Here is a 16395-nt window from a genome sequence, read left to right as displayed (position 1 = left end):
ATCATTTTATTTGAAGGTTTTCACGTCCCAAGATATGTGAGGTATGGAGCGATGCTTATCCAGTGCTCCTTGTATAAAAAACACATCGACATATGCTATGGATGCGGAAGAACAGGGCACAGGGCTGACGTGTGCCCCAACCCTGAAGACAAGATTTGCCGGGGGTGTGGGTGCAAGAATCCTCAGCAGGATCACAACTGCGACGCGAAGTGCCAACTGTGCGGCAAAGACCACCTCACGGGAGACAAGAAGTGCCAAGCAAGATACAAGATACCGTACCTGGTCAGGAGACGCCGCTGGGAGCGACGGAGGAGGGAAGAAGAAGATGCCGAAGAGGAAGAGTACTACTACCAAAACTACAAAGAAAACAGAGGGAGCAACAACAATAATCATAAGACTGTAGCGAGCAAGCAGCCCTCAACCGACAGAGAAGAAACAAGCAGGAAAAACTATGGAAGACACCGTTCCGGTTCCTTCCCGAGACTGCCAGGGGAAGCCGGTCGTGAACGCTCCAGGTCCAGGTCCAGGACCAGATCGTGGACGAGATCAAGGTCGAGGTCCGGTTCGAGAACTAATCGAGGGGGAGACGGGAGCAAAGCACAGGTGAGCTGGGCAAGCGCGGTCTCCGGCACTGCTACTCAATCGCCTAAAGTTAAAGGGTCCGCCCCAGAACAGGAAATGACTCAGATTAGAAACATGTTAGAACAGATTACCCGAGAGAATGCAACGCTTAAAGATGAGATCAAGCAGCTTAGGGCAGAAAACGCAAAGCTTCAGCAACAAAAGAATGGCAACGCACCCTCCGCCAGTGCGACGTCGACGCGTAGTCGCGCTCCAACGCCCGTTCCCACGCAAGCGAACGGAGAAGCACCACCACACAAAAGGAAGGCGCAAGAAACGGCTGAAGAAAAGAGTGTCTTTGCAATCAGCGAGGTTATGGGAACGTTTAAAGGAATGTTCGATGGGTTACAGCAACAAATCCCAAACATGTCTGTAGAGATTAAACAACGATTCGATGGATTAGAGAATAGCATAGTGGCACTAGAAAGCACACCAAAGCATATTAGGCCGGCAGGCGCAGGACCGGTCAAAAGCAAACCGTATACAGACCGAATGCGGTAGAAAATAGCAAGGCCACCGGGGAAGAACAGATAAATCAACATGGCGCCGCGTAACCAATACGCGATTTGGCAATGGAACTGCCGCGGGTATCGTCGCAAGTGAGGAAACCTGAAGCAGTTCGTAACAAGTAAGGAGGCGCCAGATGTCATCGCCCTGCAGGAAACCGGGGGGATCGCAAAATTATCGGGGTATAAATCGTACAGTGCTTCCGGCGAGAAGGCAACCGTCACGACGCTGATACACAGAAACCTCTCGGCTGTCGAGCACGATACCGGTGTGCGCAGCATAGACCACGTCCTGATTGAAATAATCCCCTCCCGTAAAGAAGAGGGAAGTCTATTTATTCTGAACATATATAGTCCACGCCGGCACAATCCCAAATTCGGCCCACTCTTCCGCAAAGTGTTGAGCGTAGCGCACAAGCAGGCACTAGTCGTGGTTGGCGATTTTAACGCGTCACACGCGGCTTGGGGATACAGCATAGAGAACATTAAGGGCCGAAGCCTATGGGCAGACGCCCAGCACAAAGGACTAACGCTCATAACTGACCCTCAGGCACCAACCAGAATAGGAAACAGCGTAACCAATGACACGACACCAGATCTCACATTTACGAAGAATTTAGCAGTTTCTCAATAGACAAACATGCAGGAAAGCTTAAGTAGTGACCACTACATCGTCGTCACAACGGTACAAGCAGGCCCAAGGAAAAAGAGGGGGAGAGAACTGAAGCTACTAGAATGGGACTTTTTCCGCAAAATCCGACAGGATGATGCGGACGACACTATAACGGACATTGAGAAATGGGCAAAGAAACTGCAAGAAAACATTAAACGAGCTACCAAAACTGTTCCAGAGGAGGCAGGTATAGAGGAGATGGATAGCAGATTATTGTACATGTGGGAAGCAAAAGGTAGCATGCTGAAAAGATGGAAAAAGCAAAAACATAATCGGAATTTAAGGAAGAGAATTGTGGAATTAAACAAGGAAATCGAGATATATGCAAATAGGTTAACCCAACAGAAGTGGGAAGCCACGTGCGACTTGATGGAAAGGCAGATAGGAATGTCCAAGACCTGGAACATTCTCCGATGCCTCTTGGACCCCGGAAGTACAAAAACCATACAAAGACACAATCTACAGAAGGTTATACACAGCTACAACGGTACAGAAGAAGAGCTCTTTCGAGAGCTCCAAAAGATGTACGTTGGAGATGCGGATAGAGAACTACTTCCGGATTACCTAGGTAACGAGAATCCTGATCTTGATACCCCTATTACGGAGGCAGAAGTCAGATATGAACTTACCAGGCTCAACTCGAAATCTGCACCAGGACCTGGTAGGATAAGCAACAAAACACTCAGGAACCTCGACGATGTATCCATCCGAGCTCTCACTGCCTACATGAGTAACTGCTGGGAGCAAGGCAGCATTCCAAGTCAATGGAAATCAGCCCAAATAATTTTTATACCAAAGCCTGGAAAGAAACCACAACTGACGAACTTAAGGCCCATATCACTGACATCCTGCGTCGGTAAACTCATGGAACATGTGGTTCTCACACGTCTCACGAGATACATGGATGACGGAGGACTTTACCCACATACCATGGTTGGATTTCGACCAAAGTTATCGACGCAGGATATTATGCTCAAACTAAAACATCAGATCATAGATGCCGGTGAGAAAAGTCTAGACACTAAGGCAATACTAGGTCTCGATCTAACTAAGGCCTTTGACACCGTCACGCACAAGGCCATACTACAAAATCTCCAAAAGCTGGATGTAGGACGTAAAACACACGCATACATCAAAGACTTCTTGACAGATCGTACCGCAAAGATTTCAATTGGAGAATCCAAATCGGACGCGCTCAAGCTAGGTAATAGGGGTACCCCGCAGGGTTCAGTCCTATCTCCCTTTCTATTCAACGTGGCAATGATCGGCCTTCCTGCGAGACTCGAAAAGATAGAAGGACTCGGACAAAGCCTCTACGCGGACGACATCACCCTTTGGGTGGCGGGTGGAAGTGATGGGTATGTGGAAGATATCCTTCAAACAGCAGTAAACACGGTGGAAGACTATATCAAAGACAAGGGACTGAGATGCTCCTCGCAAAAATCAGAACTTCTGCTCTATAGGCCCACATGCCGGGGTCGAAAAAGCATTAGGGAAAGACCGGGCATTGCGGTCACAGTAGAAGGCACCGCGATACCGATAGTGGAGAGCCTGAGAATACTGGGACTCCGCATATCCGAAAACGGCCATAACGGAGAAACCATTAGACTACTTGACAATAGTGTTCAACAAACAATCAGACTAATAAAGCGGATATCCAACAGGCACTATGGCATGAAAGAGCACAATCTCATCCGATTAATAGAAACATTCGTAATCAGTCGTATTGTATATGTGGTTCCTTACCTCAAGCTCTATGCTGCAGAGAAAGCCAAGATAGACTGCACTATTAGAAGGGCGTATAAGCAAGCCTTGGGACTTCCGGCAAATACGTCAAACGAGAAATTCTTGGCGCTCGGCGTGCACAACACATTAGACGAACTTATTGAGGCCCAGAGAGTAGCGCAGTGTGAAAGGCTTACACAGAGTTTGACGGGGAGACACATCTTAGATGACATCGGAATAACCTACGAAGCACAGCACGGAGTGCGGATAGACATCCCAAGGAAAATAAGGGAACATCTATCAATACCCCCAATCCCCAGAAACATGCACCCGGAGTTTCACCAAGATCGAAGAAACGCACGAGCGAGAGCTCTCCACAAAAGATTCCGTAGTGCCAGGGACGTGGTCTATTCGGACGCGGCGGAGTACGCAAATGGACAGAGTATGTCGATAGTTGCTACGAGTCTAGAGGGTGACTGCAGAGTTAGTGGGACGGTAAAAACATGGAAGGCAGAGGTGGCGGAGGAAGCTGCCTTAGTACTGGCAATAGCCTCCACGGAAGCTAACATCGTAATAAGCGACTGCAAGACAGCCGTCAAGAACTATGCAAAACGGAGAATCTCGCCGGAAGCACTGAGAATTTTAAACAACTTTCGTGAAGATCGCGACATTCACATTATATGGGCACCCGCACACTCCTCCATTCCCGGCAACGAAATAGCGCACAACCTGGCTCGAGAACTGACAGGCTGAGCAGGTGACACGCAACAAATACTGGGAACGGAGAGAGACCGGATGACCAGCTTTAACGAGATCACCAAACACTATAAATTGGGAAGGGCCCATTTCCCCCCGGCACACTCCTCGTTAAATAGACGGCAAGCGACGGCATGGCGCCTCTTACAAACAGATACATATCCGAACCAGGTGGCCTACCACCGCTACTACCCGGACCTTTACACGGATAGATGTAGATTCTGTGAAGAAAGGGCGGACCTGCAACATATGGTTTGGGCTTGTCCTCGTACACCCATACAGAATAAAATAATTAATACCAGAGAGCAGTGGGAGACCGCGTTGCTCAGCTGTGCACCGGAAGACCAACTCAAGGCAATCCAGCAGGCCGAAGATGCCGCCAGGGCCCAAGGGCTCGAGGCCGTCATTTAGGTAGAGGCCTAGGTCTCAAATCTGCTGTGCACAAATAAAGTTTATTCCTCCTCCTCCTCCTTAGCCCGCCTTTATAATGAAACAATAAATTACCGTATTGACGAAGCTGATACAGATAAAGACATGCAACGGCGCATTGATGCACAGCGGCTAAAATCGATGAAGATGAAGGACGAAAGCAGTGTTCGGATGAACATGGTTGCCGACGCCCGCGACGGTTATGCCCACGTTGCATATTGTACGCTCTTGCAGAGCTTCCTTGCATGACAAAGATCTTCGTAGTAGGAAAAGAAAAAAAAATTCACTTGTCTTTGCAGCCACCAGTCGAAATTCGCTGTTGTCGTCGGTGCCGCAGTTGTTTTGTAAAGCTTTGCTGGTACTTCTTGATCATCTAAGAATATCAGCAATGTATTTCTCACCATACGTCTCTCTGTTTTCATGAACAGCACAGCACCAAGCATTTAGTACGGTCCACGGTAACCCACACACTTTTAAGACCCCGCTTCAACTTTTGCCGTTCTTCTGGCCTTGTTTGCGCTGTGCAAATACGCTCAAATGACTTCATAGAGATGAAAACCTTAGCATAGCACGCTTGGCTCGTTGTCATTTAAATTTAGGCACAGTACACTTCATCCGCCGGTGGCATCGGGCAGCTGCATGTGTTCCACCTCTGATAACATTGATTCGAGGAACGCGCCGGCAGTTGTATAATCAACCCCTGCACTCTTGAAGACGTATCAAACGCTCACACTCCGCGCTCTCTTGTTTGCGTTGACCGACAAGCCTGAAATCACGCGCTCCTCCATTAAGCCAGAAACCCCAGTTGGTGGCGCTACCACTAACTTAAACGCCAACGACATGTGAGAGGCGCTGCGGTCCATTTTCTCCTGCGCATGAAAGACACACGTATAGCAGGTGCAAGAGTCGCCGAGAATAACGGTGTGTGTGTGTGTGTGTGTGTGTGTGTGTGTGTGTGTGTGTGTGTGTGTGTGTGTGTGTGTGTGTGTGTGTGTGTGCGTGTGTGTGTGCGTGTGTGCGTGCGTGCGTGCGTGCGTGCGTGCGTGCGTGCGTGCGTGCGTGCGTGCGTGCGTGCGTGCGTGCGTGCGTGCGTGCGTGCGTGCGTGCGTGCGTGTGAGGGTCGTGCTGAATAAAGCACACGCAGTGCAGATCCTCTGACCCCTGCGCTACTTCCCCAGCGCCCATACTTGAGTAGTTGTAGAAAGTCGCACTGTCGATGAACATGCTCGTGCGCGCGTACGCTCTACAAGGTGTGGGTCTGCATGCGTGCAACGGATCTATTGTAACGCATAGCAAGCAGCCTACGAGTGATCGTGGTCGATACGGAGAATCCGTATATATTCCAACTGCACCTTCTTCGCCGGATACGCGGTCGACTTAATCGCCGGCCACCCTATAGGCTGTGTAAACTCGAAACGTGGGGCTTACTCCGCGAGGTGCATGTATATCGCCTCTATTATTGCCGTACAGGAAGGAAGGAAGAAGGTCGCTCGCCGGAAGGAAGCGAGGAAGCGAGTAGACGCCTTCGACGGACCGCCCAGAGGGGGCTTTCGCTTCTTCCGCCTGACTCCTCTGCCCTCCCGTATAACGCCTTCGCGAGCTTCGGTGGAGCGGCACACCGTGCACGGGCCTCAGTGGCACAGAGAGCGAGTGGCCTTCTTGAGACACGATGCAACAATCTAAGCACCGTCCGAATTTTTCTTGCCTTTCTTCGCATACCGGAATACGCGCCCTGTGTGTGCGCACGCCTTGCGCGGAGGTCACGCACTCTTTTTCTCCCGCGGCAGTTATTTTAAGCGCACCCCGCAAGCACTCAGACAATCGACCGAAAGCCTAGCGCACTGCCGGCTAGCACAGCCCGCGACCGATGGCTCGCCGCTGGTGTTTGTGGCGGCGCTAGTGCGCGCGTGCATTGTAAAGCGCTTTCGCGTGTAGCAGCGGCAGGATGAGGGCGTCGTGAGGGAAAACGCAATAGCGGCCTGGTCGCAAGCGGCACGCTTTTGTACCGAATGCATCTCTTTGACCAGCGCCCCGCGATGCTTTTGTTCCGGGACTGTGTACTATTTATACGCAGAGGCTTTCTGGTTCGTTTCGTTTAGTTTTACGCCCCCTGTTCGAAATACGATGCAGAGGCGGTTCTCCCTATTTTTAAAAAAAAAAATAGAAAGAGAAAGGCGACGGGGGGAGGGGGGGGTAATAACGCGATTCTGTCACGTGGGAAGTCTTTGAAGGGGAAGCACGGTGCGATTGCGGACATTTTATTTCTGTCGCTTTATCAAAATATCTTTATTACTCTATTCTGGAGCCCGTTCTTATCGTACAGAACTGGCACCACGCTGAGTGATCCTGGCATTGGCCGAAGCGGAGTGTGATTACGTTAAGCGAGCGTCAAGAGTCACTCCGCGCAGCCTCCTAACACTGTTGGTTCTGAGACGTGCCGTCACAAGAGGTCTGCTGGGTTTGCCTCCGGGCAACATTGGATATATATTACATTGCACACAGCGTTTATGCAATGATCGCAAATAATTGCGAGGAGAATTATGTGTATCGGTGAAGTTATCGATATATTCACCAACCAGATAGAAAACGCAAAAGTACACGCGTCTATTCTTGAACAGGCGCCTGAGAACTTTGGTGGATGGGAGGTAAAGGGGAGAGGGGCTGAGTCTGCGTCCTCATGAACGACCACCTATACACTAAACATGATGCGAGCGTGTGAATGAAGAAATTTGGAAACTTCCGATTATTTTTACTTGGAGGAAGTTCTATAAATCACTAGGTCTTCTACTCGCAAATAGGCAACTCAATTCTGCTAGTTTGTTTTGCACTATAATATTTTAATTTGAATTTTATTACAGATTACTTTATTCGGGGGAGGAATATGGATAGAACATTTTAATACGTCCGAAAGGGGCCAAGGACACTAAACCAGCTGTCTTAAGGGCGCAGGCTTGCTTCGGTTACAATATAAGCTGAAATATCGCGACTGAAGTAAGGACACGAACGGAAAACACGTACCACAAAACCAGCTGTGACTACCAAGTGAATTTTTATTCCAAGAGAAATTCTGATCTTGTCTTGGTACCAGTGCGCGCAGGCTTGTTTTGGGCAGGCTATAAAAGCCTAGCGTTCTTTGAATGAAAATTCAATTGACAGTCAGTGCTTGATCATCCTGTGGAACGGATTTTTCTATGGTGTCCTTGTTCCCACTTGTAATCATACTGTTTCAGCCTATGTTGAAATTGAAACGACTAATCCGCACCAAAGTGTTTCGGCAAAATTATTGAGGGCGCCACTTGAAGGAATTCAGCCAACATTATCTGGAAATTCTATTAAATCCGTCCATGCTCTTATATAGTGTCGAAATACTGTGTCAAAAATGTCTGTGTCATTTCTCACGTGACGTCAGTTGTGGAAGTTTTGGGTTGACTAATCCTTATGCCCGGGCTTTCAAAATGACCTATCGAGCCTGAAAAGCATGAAGCCTATGACACAGTAATTGCACCCCCCGCCCCTTCCTTCTAATCATCCGCCGCTGGAACATTTACCTCCACAAGAAATTGAATTTCAAAAATGGCGTAAGGAGACGTCATATTTAACAGTAATCTGAAATGCCACGCTGCCGACACGTCGAGTGGTTGAGGTGTTCGGACGTTGTCCTACTGAATAATACAATCAGAAAACATTACTGTTTTACACAAATCCTCGAAGCTCATTACACTGACCACAAGTACCACAAGGTAACCTCGCCATGATAACACGAAAAAGAGACGAAAATTAACATGATGCCCAAAAAATTGAGTGCATGAAATATATTCATATAGTATAGACCGCCTTGAACAAGAAAAAATAAGCATAAGCCATTTGCCAAACACCTACAAATTTAAGGTTTCATAAAGCCATACATTTTCTTTAAATACATCTCACCTACTTAGACATAGGCAATCTGAGAGTGTCTGTCCATGTACTTCGAATTCCACTAGACGCTTTACTATGAAACATAGAAAGGCAGTTTTGTATGTTACAAAGAAAATAAAGACACACTTTACTTACCTGAACAGCAATATTCCTTCTCTAATATCATGTAACTTTAACGAACGTTTAAAATTTATTGAAATATTCAGTTTTTGCTAATTGTTGCTTGAACTGAATACGTCATTCCACGACCGCACTCATCCCCACTCAACTAAGATCCTTATAACCGCCGGCTGCCCACTCTCCCCACATTACCCGAAATAAAATCGGCAAGCAAGAAAATAATGAACGGTGGTTTTTATTGTGAAAGAACGCTGCTGTGGCAGTGAGTTGACAGCTGAAGGAATCGCCGAAGTCCGCTGCCTTTCTTTTTCTTTTTTCCTTTTTCTTTTTTGGCAAGTACATGTATTATTTCAGGCACGTCTCTTCCTCCAAAGAAGCTTCCGCCGAACACCAAAGTTAATATGCCAAACATACTGCTTCGAAGTGCATAATAATGATTTGTCAACACATTTTTTTTCTCTAAGACTCCTGTAGAAAAAGTAATGATTGCACTTGAATTATGGCTAAATATTTTGGATTTATTTTTATAACGCTTTAATAGAGAGTGTCTCGGAAATATTGATACATGATTTTGACGTGGAATCACATGTTTGTAAATATTTTACTGAAATATATATTTATTTATTTGCGACATTCTTTTTTTTATTTGAGGCCGCAAATAAGAGTTCTGCTCTGTAACGCTGACCATAAATTATCTTTTATTTGTTTTCTATGCAACACATTTCATTCAGGTTAGTTGAGTGTGTAGCAAATTTAGGCACTTTTGCCTTTCACGTGCATCTGAATGCGAAGATGTCGAAGTCCTAGCTGGTTAATTTTAATTCATGTTTACCGGGCGCTACAGCGCATGACGTAGAAACAAAGATAACACAAAAGCCACTAGCTTTGTCGTCACTAGTTTTCCTCGTGTCGTTTTCATTCGCCCTTCCCAATTTCATTTTCGCAGAGCCTACACTTACTCTCGCAACTAGCGAGCTGTCCTACTGAGGTGTGCAAACGCTGCTTGACTTTGGGATTATTGCACACGGAGGAGTGCACAGAAAGCGGCGACAATCTTGTTTTAGTTAGTGAAGTTTCCAAAACAGGAAGCCGTTTGAACGCGCGGTGTGTGGAATGCATCGCAAATGCGTTGACAGGAAGTCACTGCCGGAAGCATAAAGAAAACACTGCTTTCGCAAGGTTACTTTGAGAGGGCACCTGTAGTTTGTTTATAGTATTGCTGCTGAACGGTGCAAGGTCACGTGTTGAAAACGGGTTGAAAACGTCTTCGTTGCAAGCAAAAAGAATGAAAAAATAATACAATCACGTATTCACTGTAAACCGATTTACACGCTTAAGGGTACTTTACGTCTGTAACTCACGCCCTTAGATCTGTAAATGCGTAAGCTCGGTATTTATAGACCAGCTTACACTTTTCAGGATCCGCAAAGGTGTTAATCGGTTGACTGTGCAGATCTAAAGAACGGTCAGAGTATAGTGACGCGTCCGGGTTCACGGTAACAGATCTAGCTTGAACGACCACATGTGGTTGTGTCAGATACGGACCTGGATCCCCTCTACCTAACGGAATTCCAGGCAATCGTTATTTGCAAACTGAATAAGCTTAAAAACTCCTCGCTTAAGACATTTGAATGACTTACAGGTGGCGGTAAATTCGGAGCAAAACAAACAACTGGAAATAATGCACGCATTAAAATGTAGTCAAGGAAAAGAAAGAAAACTCGCTAAATCCATTTTCTCGTAGAAATAACGCGACATCAATTCAAAATGTCATTCTCTCCTCCGTGTAGCTGATATGTGAAAATGCACGTCACGTGCTAATTTTTATGTCTCTGAAAGTACCGAGTACTTGTGGCGTATATTTAAGAAAGGAAATTACCATTGCGTTTGTATGGCCTTCCCAACCACTACGCATACGTCCTTTTGGTAGCGATTTATGAAAAAAAAAAAAAGAAAGAAACACTTGACTCAAAGCTTTGGCCATCAGCAAGTGGAGGTGTGAGTGGCTTGGCTAAGAGCAATGAAAGAAACTGTGTACGTGTACTGCTTACCTCCACGCCAATGTACAGGGGCTATTGAGCAGGTGACCTTAATCGTGGAAGGAACACCATAGGCACTCAGCAGCAACGTTTATGTTCGCCATTAAATATGTCTTCCTTCTTCTTCTTTCTTCTTTTCTTTTTAAATTCCAACGGATATAGTCGAACGCATTGAATACATATTTTTTTTTATTATTCTATTCTTTCATGTTTCAACGGTACAGGGTTCAATGTGACGCCTACATTTAACCATCGTATCACGTATGATCTTAACTGCTATAGTGCGAAGTCTCAGTGACCATCAGTCCGACTGTCCCTAGCTTTACAAAATATACGATTTAACACTGATAGTCATTTTGGCTGAATGAACAATAGGCGGAGTGTTAACCTGCGGCGACGTGGCTTAGCTAGCAGTTGTCGGTGAGAGAAAAAAGAATTGAGACGACTTGTGCCATGAACAGCAGTGGTACTGGAGATGGTACTTTCGTTAAATAAATCAAACTGACTTTACAAATATTCAACCATAGGGCAGTTTAACTCATACAGTTGCATCACCCCTTTTGAGAAATGTGGAACAATCACCTCCACAGGTAATCCAAATAAGACATGGTAGGGTTTTTTTTTTAATACCTCAGCGCACGAATGTGTCAATGCTCAAAATCTTTGTGGCTTAGATTTATGTGCATGTTAAATAACTTCCGATCGGTCCAAATTAATCCTCAGCACTCCGCTGTATACCGCGTCTCTCGTAGCTCCAGTGTTGTTTTTGGACGTTAGCAAACTCGAGAGTCACCAACCGATTTTTTTTTGTTATGATGCACAGACACGTGTGGAATAGAAAGGGCATGTCAATTTTTATTAGTGATGTATTAACATGTAACGGGAAATGTCCGAAACTCTTCTGTCGCCCGCTTCGCCGCAAATAATAACTTGCTCAATAGTCCAACAAGAAAGAAAACATCAGTTCGCATATTCTGGCACCAACTATTATTTTCACAAAAGTTTAGATTTTTTTGTTGTTGACAAGCACCTTTCACAAATAGTTGCTTTCGGTAGCTCTCGCTTGCTATATTTCGGCATTTCCTGTAAAGATATCGGTTGTAATCTTGCCACACAAAAATAAACGTTATCTGTCTTGTCCGCATTTCCTTTCTCTAACGCTGTGAGCCCGGTACTTCTCAGTAACGAACAACATGCGCGTTATCAGCATGGCATAGCATTCCCGACAGGAAAGTAGCGGGCGCGGCGTTTTCAAGAAAAGAAACGCAAGCAAGGCAGATGACGATTATCGTTGTGCGGCAGGTATACACCCCAAAGGGTGCAAACTTTTTTTAGAGTGTAGAAACGCGGCTTCTTGCTTGGGTCAATCTCCTGCTAATGTTTCGCACTTTAATATTTCAGTTTTAGAAGAGCTAACATAAAAGGTATGTGCTGTCGGCGTTTTTTTTTTTTACATTACATTTGTTTGTGGGCTGTCATTCTCAAAATTCCAAGTAATAACTTTGTGAACAATGACAGGAAAGGTTTTAAGCAATTGAGGTGATAAAATAGTGATTGCGTAAGCGTGCTTCGAAATTATTTTTGCCAACAAGACGGTCGACGCCGGATTTCCTGCGGCACGGGGTCCTTAACGCTTTCGCGTTAATGCGCGTATTACGCTTGTAAATCCTCGCGAGCGTTTCAATAGCTATTTTACTGTAAAGGTCCTAATTAACCGTAGGCTAAATTTTGCGTGTGCATCAAATATAACGTGCCCCCCCCCCCCTTCCTCCCACCCCACCGCGATATCTCCGCACGCCCCTGTGAAAGTTTACTTCGCCACTCCTACCGTTAGCAAACGAACCAGTGCAGAACTTACTGCACATAATATGGCGCTTCTACCAATGCTACAACAGAAAATTGTAATACTCATAGAGGGCAACGACTGGCTGACACCACGCTCTGCTATTGACATATAAACCAGCACCAAGCTCGAAGAACCAAATCGAAGCAAACGGTAAGAAGTGAAAAGCAGGATACGAAAGTGAAGGAAGAAAAAGCCACGTGGGAGCGCCACCTCCACAAAAGAAGACGTAACGGACTAGAGTCAACATCGAAGAAAGTTTTCTTCTTCCCGAAAGCAGTCTGCGAACGTTTGCTCAACTCGGTGCCGGAGCGAACAGCACAAGGCAGGCCCGCTGTGCATACTATTGCGCCAGCTATCGCGTTACTGCTTCGCATCATAGGTGCAACTGCAATGTTTCCTTTCTATTGTTCACGTGGTCTCACCTGTAGTAATCACGGAGAAGAGTACGAAGAGCCTGAGAAAAATCGCATCCCGCGCACCATCGTCGGTCATTGCTTTCGCTCGGTGATTCCCAGCCCTAGCAGCAGCAGCAGCAGCAGCAGCTTTAGCAGCCGCTGAACCAATGCGGTCGTCTCCCTTGTTGACTGCACGAGGAGAAACAAAAACAGTCTCGACAGTACCGAGGCGGGTGATGACGACGGGAAAATGCAACCGCGTAGCGCCGCGAGCCGTCGCAGCCAGCCCGGAATCCGCACCTCTGGCCTTGCAACCCTCGACGTTCGCCCCACGCAGAGCAAGGCTGCGTTAGCGCTCTCCGTCGGATATGGGAACCCCAGCGGGACGATTGGAATACAATTGGGACGTGGTGCTCGCGCCTGTCTTCCTGGGTGTGCGCGTCTCTTGTCTCCCTGCCTGTCGTGCCGTGCAGCCCCTGCGAACGCGCTCGTTTCCTCCCGTCACTTTGTCCCGGTAATCATTGTTGCGGTGTCGCGGCCTACCCCTTTGTGTCCTCTCGCTCGCTCAATTTCACTGTTTAACTTTTGTGCTTCGTGCGCAGCACGTAATTAAAGAGACACGGGAAGGAAAGTATTACGACAAGCTCGGCCGGAACGCATGCACTGTCAATATATAGCGTATAAGTACCGCTTATATCGCAATAGGACTTTTATTGGTCATCCTTCGTGGTTTACTAGATGAGACTAGAGAAAGCGAATGCCTCGACCTCACTTTTTAACTTTTGTGCTTCGCGTGCACCACGTAATTAAAGAGACACGTAAAGGAAAGTATTACGACAAGCGAGACCAGAGCGCACTGTCAAAATATACCGTATAAGTACCGCTTATATCGCAGTAGAACTTTTATTGGTCATCTCTCGTTGTTTATGAGATGATACTAAAGAAAGCGAACGCGCAGCTTAACCATTTCGAAGTTAACGCAATTTATAAAGGCATCATGCATGCATGCATGATGCCTTTCACTGATGCCGTTCATGATGCCTTTCATGATGCCGTTCACTGCGAGCTCATGAGCTCGCAGTGAACTCAAATACTTGCGTTTCGCCCTGACGCTAATAGTGCTATCGCTTCTCTAATTTTCGACCTTCTCGCTTGGGTCAGCCGCAAACGTGCAACTCAAAATCACACTTATACTGCTATGGCGTGCAATTCAAAGGTTTCCAGCGCTAAAGATCTCAGAGAGTTATCAACGGAAAATCGACGAGCATCGCATGTTTCCTTTAAAGCGCGCTCCTTAACACGTACGGAGTGGTAGGCCAGTGTGTGCCGCGGGAAATGCTCCTCGTAGCGTCATAAAGTGTGGTTCAGTTGCAAAAATATTTTTACGGCGCATCGAAGAGTGGCGCCAGTCAGAAGAAGATGATTTGACGTGTAGAGGTGGTATCGGTTTCGACAGCCATCTTGTTTAGGAATCATTCTCTTTCTTGTAAATATTGTAAAGACATCTTTATATGTGACTTCTGCAACGTAACAAATTGGTTACAGGTGCGTGGTACCCACGAGAAAAAACAACGGAGATCCGCAGTGGTCGTCACCTCGGACTGGACAACATGATGGATGAAACAGGACCCGAGATGGCGCGGCCCACGTCAACTCCTACAACCCCGACGGTTGTACTGGCTCAGCCGCAGGAGCCAGGAACCTACTGTGGCACCGACCACACCGACACGGAAGTCTGGATTGCCACGTATGAGCGTGTAAGTGCCCACAAAAAATGGGATCCGACGATTACGCTGGCTAACTTGGTCTTCTACCTACAAGGCACGGCGAAGGTGTGGTATAGCAGCCACGGGGAAGAGCTTAACCACCGGGCACGTGCAAACAGAAGCTCAGGGACTTGTTCGGCCGTCCCGCCGGGCGGAAGAGCACGTCTAAGTAAGAACTAGCGACCTGCGCCCAGACGTCCAAAGAATCATATGTCTCTTAGATCCAGGACGTGCTGGCTCTGTGCCGTAAGGCCACCAGCGACATGGCCGAGTCAGACGAGGTTGGGCATGTACTGAAGGGAATCGCTGACGATGCTTTCAACCTACTCATGTGCAAAAATTGTGAAACAGTGGTGGACATCATAAAAGAGTGCCAACGCTTTGAGCAGGCCAAGATTCGCCGCATTGCAATGCCTTTCGCACGTCAGCCGAACACAACTGCAACATCCTTTTGTGACGACAGGCTAGGAGTGCAGCTACCATCATTATCAGATGATCTGACGTGCATAGTGCGGCGAGAACTTGAAGCCATGGCTCCTGCCGCTCTTTTTCCAGCCACAATGAGCCGAACAACTTCCCTACAGCACCATTTGTGCAGGCAATAGTCCGCGAAGGACTCGTTGAGTTCATTCTGTATGTGCCATTGCCGCTTCACATCTGTCTCATGCTCCATGTCCATCGACTAGCCCGCGGTATCCTGCACGCTACGGAAATCCAGCCGATCGGCAAACCGCAGGCGATCGGCCAATCTGTTTTGCCTGCTGGCGTATTGGTCACGTTGCTCGCCATTGTAACAACCGTACTGTCTCCTACCCTCTGTGACCGCCGTTCACCAGTTATTACCGCCCCGAACAAAGTGAGCGTCGTTGCCAGCCTCCATTAGTACCGCAACAGCCAAACAATGACGCTTTTGCTCCTCAGAACAGTCCCTAGTCGTCATTCCGACGTCTAGTTCGCCACCAGCTGTCGACCATCGTCCCTATCACCTCAGGCTCGTCACCCAACGTCCCCGATGCAGCGCCGAAGCCCGTCTTCGGAAAACTATTGATGAAGCTCCCGTAGGTGACGCTGCATTGAAGACTCCACCGCAAAACCCTCTGATCACTTTGCCGACGAAACAGAACTTGACGGACGTTTTAGTCGGTGGCGTCAGTGTGTCAGCACTCATTGACGCTGGCGTGCACGTATCCGTGATGAGTGCCCAATTGCGCCGACGCCTGAACAAAGTTCTCACACCCTTTGCATCAATCACCCTCCTCGTCGCCGACGGAGGAACGCCTACCGTGCTTGGTATGTGCACCGCTCGCATTGGCATCGCGGGGCGCCTAACGACTGTTTTGTTTGTTGTTTTGGAATAATGTCCCTGTGACGTTATATTCGGCTTAGACTTTTTATCGTCCCATTCAGCCCTCTTTAATAGCGCGTCTGTAGTGTCATTGAGCTTGAATACCTTCCCCACAGCTGCTACAGTCCTCCGGTCACACAACCACGTTATGCTCCCTCCAAGACATCCGCCTGTCGCCTGAAGCCACTACGTACGTCATCTGCTGTCGTTCCCATCTGTTCCTGATGGCGTCTCTGTACTATGCCCCACCACAGAC

General features: G+C 47.4%; 1 protein-coding gene across 1 annotated transcript in view; it reads right to left on the bottom strand.

The window, feature by feature from the left end:
• LOC142573995 (uncharacterized) overlaps positions 1-13410 on the bottom strand; it is a 46819-nt gene extending 33409 nt beyond the window's left edge. Inside the window, exons 1-2 of the mRNA XM_075683195.1 lie at positions 13329-13410; positions 13056-13217 (exon numbers count right to left, since the gene is read on the bottom strand). Coding sequence (XP_075539310.1) covers positions 13056-13125 — 70 coding nt within the window. The 5' untranslated portion in view covers positions 13126-13217; positions 13329-13410. The remainder of the gene's footprint in view (positions 1-13055; positions 13218-13328) is intronic.
• Between the last annotated feature and the right edge of the window lie 2985 nt (positions 13411-16395).

Source organism: Dermacentor variabilis, chromosome 3 (assembly GCF_050947875.1).
Source record: "Dermacentor variabilis isolate Ectoservices chromosome 3, ASM5094787v1, whole genome shotgun sequence".
Taxonomy (NCBI): Eukaryota; Metazoa; Arthropoda; class Arachnida; order Ixodida; family Ixodidae; genus Dermacentor; species Dermacentor variabilis.
Note: the sequence above shows the minus strand (reverse complement) of the source record. Positions and strands in the feature narration are given on the sequence as shown.